The sequence below is a fragment of the Semicossyphus pulcher genome, unplaced genomic scaffold (genome assembly GCF_022749685.1).
Source record: "Semicossyphus pulcher isolate SPU_LCO1_2020_fin unplaced genomic scaffold, fSemPul1.0.p SCAF_14, whole genome shotgun sequence".
Lineage (NCBI taxonomy): Eukaryota > Metazoa > Chordata > Actinopteri > Labriformes > Labridae > Semicossyphus > Semicossyphus pulcher.
Window position 1 is genome coordinate 25707267 of NW_027211648.1, and position 6000 is coordinate 25713266.

Genomic DNA, 6000 nt, shown 5'->3' on the forward strand with positions numbered 1-6000 from the left:
CAGGTGACGGTGTAGAAAATAATCCCACAAATAGCCGACTAAATACACCAGAATCAGAATCGTGCTTCAATAAAGGGAAATGTTATTTTTCAACCTTATCTTTATCTGAGTGTCTATGGCTTGAAATATGCCTGCAGTCGTTGCCTGTGTTCTCTACTAAATTAGCTTTTCATCACTCACAAGGTTTAGAGATTCCCCTTCTCTCTAAACCAAACAGACCCAATGATAAAAAAAACTCACTGGTCATGTTTAAAATCTGCGTCTCTTTGATGCTTTTCTGAGGAGCTTTGGGGAATGCGAGCCGAGCTGCTGCTGACTCTACCTTAGTAGCTGAATATCTTTCATCCAGTTAAATGATAGTTATTAAAAAACAATGCTCATGTGACTTAAAACACCAAGAGAGTAGTCGGCTAGAATCGTGTTAATGTCTGGCCAACAGCTGGGGCCGATGATAAGCTGATTAACATGCATCTTACAAATAAACATAAGACTCATGAACTGAATAAACACTTAGTCAGGTACAGCCATAGTCTCAGGAAATATCATGGAACACTGTATTACAGAATTTCAACTGTTATTAATATCATTATCAGTTACAATAACCTTAGGAAGAAAAACAGAAGGATAACGATAACATCATGATTCTGCAATAATTGATATATTGCAAGACAATCATATAATGATACATCACGATATCTGATTGACTGAAGAATGCAGAATAAATGTAGTGTTCACTGCAACTGGGTGTCAGTTTCACCGATTTTGACACAACCTGAGATAAACAATGATGCAGCGATTCAAATTGGCAGGGAGATCTGTTTAGGGCGCAGAATTTTTCTTTAATTAAAATATCGATATTTGGCGCCAGCGATAAGATAATTGTATCACACCAGTCGGGACGAGGATATATTACGATATCGATATTTTGTCCCACCTCCAATGTACATGGTATGATAATCCTCAATTTTCATACTCCAGTTAAATGCTGCAACCAAGGAATGATGGGAGAGGCCATGAAATAAGGAAGCAGCTTGTCTCTTATAGAATAATCCTTTCTTTCAAGAGGTGATTTGCTGGCCAACTCTCATGTTCTGAAACCTTAACGTGGTTTCTTAGAAGCTTAGAACTGTAAAAGAGACATATTACAAAGAAATTCAACTGGCAACAAAGAGTACATTTCCTAACATTGGATATCACTTCAGTTGCGGAGAACTCTTTTGGGATCAGACCAGGATGTAAGCAACAGGCCCATCACAACTCACGATTCACTTTTTCCATCACACTAACCACTTTGAGCAGAATGAACCATTCCACTGAACAGAGCAACAAACACAAACAAAGCAGACAACAGGGATGGCACACTTTGCCCTGCTTCCTCAGCCAGGCCTTTGAACGGGGGCACTTTGGCACAAAATGGCTGCCATGCGACTGTACAGTTGGTTAAGACTCAACATTGTTGTGGACGGAGTGAGTTAGTGACCCATAGAGGATACAATTCACCCCTCTACTCACTGAACAGAGGCAACGTGAGCAGGCAGGAACAATTGAGGAGCTCTTGCATGGCCTCGGTTGTAGAAAATTGGAGGGTAAAGATGTAGATGTTGGGACAATAACCGCTCGCAACAATAAAATGTTCAATTTCAATATTTCTAGTTGTATCTAAATGAGCTCCCCACTGCTTTCCACTGCAAAGGGACAATAAAACAGTTGTGAAATTGAGCCCCTGCCACCTTCAAAGATGAGGAAATTGTTGATCAATGGTCACATTGCTTCAGGTATATGGACTTTAGCCGCAGCTCAATTCAGCCTCTTTTTTAAGGTCTCTCGATTTTGCAGAGGTAAAGCTCCCTGTGAGCGATAAACACTGAATGAATCCTTAGCTAAAAAACAAGCTAACTTAAGCTAATAGAGCTGAGCTAATGTAGCATCAGCTAAGCTTGCAGCCCCTCTGAATGTCTTGTGTCGGTTGAGAATAGTTTACCACTGATTTTTAACGTGAATCACCTGTATTAAGTCTACCATTTTTTACCATTTTGAATGATTTTTGTTTAAAAAAGGAGAATACAGCCCCAAAATGTGTGATTGACAACTTAGTGCATGTTAATAAAACTATAACCTATAGTTCATCTAATGAACAAGGTTGTTTCATCAGGCTTCCGCCAATATCAGGTTACTCTGATAACAGTCAGCATTACTAACTCATATAACATGAAAAATATTGATATTGCTCAATATAGCAAAGCATACGGGATAATATTTTATTGCCTTGTTACCCAGCCCTTCTTGAAGAATGGCTTTACTGTTTATAGTAAGAAAATTAATGTGGTTGTCAAAGGTTTTATCCTCTCTTAAACACAAGAAAACTCTTGAAAATGTTTAATGTGGTTTAACTCATTAATTTTTGGATATATTTAAACAACACAAAGCTGAACCACAGTTTAAGAGTCAATAAGTGTCGTCTGTGAGTCAGAGAGTTTGTTTCTATGCCACATGTTTACAGATGTGTTTGTGTAGCAGTGACGGTCTCGGGTTTCTTCTCTGTAAACATCTGGCTCGGTCCTGTAAGCAATGAGGAGTAAATTCCTTCTAATATGGTTAATGAATGGGTTGAAGTGCTTAGAAGCAGCCGGCAACTGATAGTAAACAACAACTGGTGTGTTTGAGAATGTAACGTTAGGCAGCGCTACTCTAAATAAAGCAGTTCCGTGTTAAAAGTTTTTCTCTGGTATTTCAGGGGACATAGCACATCCAGAGGGGCTGCGAGCTGAGTTTATGCTAGCTTGTTTATAGTTGCTCTGCTTGTTTTAATGTTTGGATTCATTCAGTGTTAACGGGAGACGAATCATCCAAACTGTAACAAACCAGCCTGTATTAAAATCTGTGTTTCTCTGACACTTAGGTTGACACAGCATGTCCGGAGCGGTTGCAAGCCGAGATGCTACATACTAGTTAGCATAGCTTGTTTGTATTTGCTCGAATTGTTTATGACAATCTGAGCCAAGTAAAAAAAATCAGAATCTGAATGCAGTTTCATGTCAAAAACGTGTGTCTTTCTGACGCTCCTTGGCAGACACAAGTTTTCTAGCGATGACTGTCCAAGGAAAGTACAATGTTAGGGATGCACGATCATGCATATATTGTTATTGTAGTGGCCTACTGGCAGATGCAGAAATAACATAATACAGTGCTTTTTACTGAGCAATATAAGAAAAGTACTGAAACTTGGGTTATGTACAAAATGCCATATTTATTTGTAACATTTTCTTTCAAATAAAACTGTAATATTCAAACTTAGACAGGCTTGGATGATGCTCTCCCTGAGACAACCCTGACTATAGCCACAACTAGGGCAATATTTACCTACTGCATACAACAAATACTTAAAATTAAAATCAACCTTGCTGTGTGTTTCAGAAATTTTGAAAAACTGCCAGACATAGTGCACCCTTCTTCACGCTTGACGGAAGACGCATGGTGCAGGCAGTGCACATGCACACTTGCGGCGAGTTAATGTCGTAGCATTACGTCAAGCTTTTTTAGGGAGCATTTAGGCATAATTAAAATGTTTTATCTGCGGAAAATATCAGCAGAAATATGACATATCTGTCGATGCCGATATGTTATTTTCAAGCCATAATCTGAAGACACCGATAACGTGCCACTAATATTGTGCATTGCATTGCAATGACATTGCATCCCTATACAATGTCATTGCAAGCCTATAGATCAAAACAGTATGGGACTTTCTCGGTATGGTAACAGTCTCCTATAATGATATCATAATATATGGTATAGGAATGTACCCAACTCAGAATTTAAGAAGAAAGTTTTATGGTATTCATTCTCTGAATTAGCCTAATCATCATAAGACATCAATAGAGGGTTAGTAGTGATAATGTGGTGTCAGATATGTATTTGTCAATATGCAGATTAAAGTATCAGAATTGGTAGGGGGGGGGGGGGGGGGATCGTATCTGAACACCACTGAAAAAAATACCTCCAAACCACACATGCTGATATCAATAGACACACAGGCTAGGAAGCTATACTGTAGTAGGCTGGTGTGTCATAGTGTAGTAACTGTGTGTGTGTCAGTGTGTGACAAACAGAAAGAGAAAGGGAGAGAGTGTAAATGAACTCACTATAACCCCATTGAAGCAAGGTTAGAATCTGTGAGCTGTGTTTAAGCTGCGTAGTCAACTGGCCTTCAAATGAGCAAGTCACAAGACAAAAGTAAAGGCACGCTGTTCACAAACAACCTCATTTTTTCCAACGCTGCACTGTAATGTTACGGTTTATTGTTGCGCATACTATAAGAATGCCAAAAATAATTAATATCATAGCATTTTAATTGTATGAAACTCAGTCAAACTTACCTTCAGTTGGAAAGGATGTATCTCATTGAGTGAATGTCTTCTGAGCTTCTTCGTCAGCGTCTTTAGCATTTTTTTCTGCGTAGTTTATGGCTTATCCCCTACAATTTTTATTACTATGTCTTATGTGACGTTCGCTGTAACTTGAGCGGTTGTACACATTTAAAAGAAGGCACACGGGACTATCACTTGACTGCAAACCACAAAAAAACACAACAGCGCGAGCAGCTGCACGCTCGAGCTTCAAGTTAGCGCAGTGTCAAAAGAAAGAAACACTATAATTTGTAAAACTGCGTAGATGTGGCCGCTTTTCAAACGCTGTACGTAGCAAACTTGTTATTTTCGAGTTCATCGGAGCCTCCGTAGTTGTTAAAAGTCTCTTTCTCTTCCTCGCGCGGCTCTGAAAGATGACTCACTCGCCGTTACTTCTTGAGCTTAATTCAAAGATGTTTGCGAAATTAAAAATAATATCAACTTGTTCGCATTCAGACACGCACACACGCACACTCACACACATACACACAACCAAATGCACACTGACTACACGGACACACAGAGGGCTCCTCCAGCTTGAGCGTTGCAGCCCTCTGATTGGCTGCGTCGCTGAGTGATGTCACATTTCTCCCTTGAGGAGGAGGGCTGAGAGTTAAAGCCACATTATCTTGTCTGTTTACTTCCTCTTTTCATATCTGGCTCATCATTTATATGCACTCCAAACGGCAGGAAAATATGTGTGTTTTGGCATATGGCAGCCCCTTCTATTGATCGAGTTAAACTGCAGCCTTTAACCTTATAAGACTCTCTTTAATTCAACTATCTTATAATGTTGTAGAAGTTGTGGTGTGCTTTTGATACCTCTACTTCTACTGAAAGTTATTTAAACTAGTCTAAATACACTAAATTGTAATCTTTTTCCCTGATTCATTATTGCTGATGCATTTCTGTGTAAGTAGCATTTTAATTTTGTAAGTAGTTAAGGTTGAGCTAATTTGTAGTATTTTATCCTGATGAGTAATTTGATATGTAGGCCGACTGCATTTTATCAACTTATATTTTAGTAAGGAAATTCCTTATTTATAAAGTAGCTAATAGGAATGAATGCCCTCTTACTCCAGAGAGAAGTATTTACGCTCTTTGTGTATGATTTTAACAACCTGGGCTAACATCTACGGAAGCCCTAAGCGGACATGCCTACCTAGGGTCCAGGCCGCCCTTATAGGGAGGCGCTAAAGATCGCTGGGGGTGGTGCGAGGCTTTGTCTGCACTGAGATTGTCAAGATTCAATTTCACATGTTAAATAAAATCATTAAAAAAGGGGGCTGCTAGGCTAGACTGGTGTTAATTTTTGCCAATAAAGATTTGGAATGAATCACTTTATTGTTTTGGTGTATGTGTGTGCGGGCTAGAGGGGCTCAGCCTTTCTTATTGCAAGCTATGTTGTTTCTATGTTTGTCATGAGATAAATAAGTCACAGGATAACATATTATATAAAAGGTATGGATGCAAGTCCGCTTAGGGCTTCCGTAAGATTTCTGTAAGCATTGCTATATCATTTGTATAGATATTTGATAGTTTAAAGTATGGCTTTTGTAATACAGTTTTACCCAGATTTCCCAGTATGTATTAT

The 6000-nt window shown here is 39.0% G+C and overlaps 1 protein-coding gene across 1 annotated transcript in view; it reads right to left on the reverse strand.

The window, feature by feature from the left end:
- LOC138591462 (uncharacterized) overlaps window positions 1–4889 on the reverse strand; it is a 30775-nt gene extending 25886 nt beyond the window's left edge. The window contains exon 1 of the mRNA XM_069662075.1: window positions 4377–4889. Coding sequence (XP_069518176.1) covers window positions 4377–4445 — 69 coding nt within the window. The 5' untranslated portion in view covers window positions 4446–4889. The remainder of the gene's footprint in view (window positions 1–4376) is intronic.
- Window positions 4890–6000: the final 1111 nt, after the last annotated feature.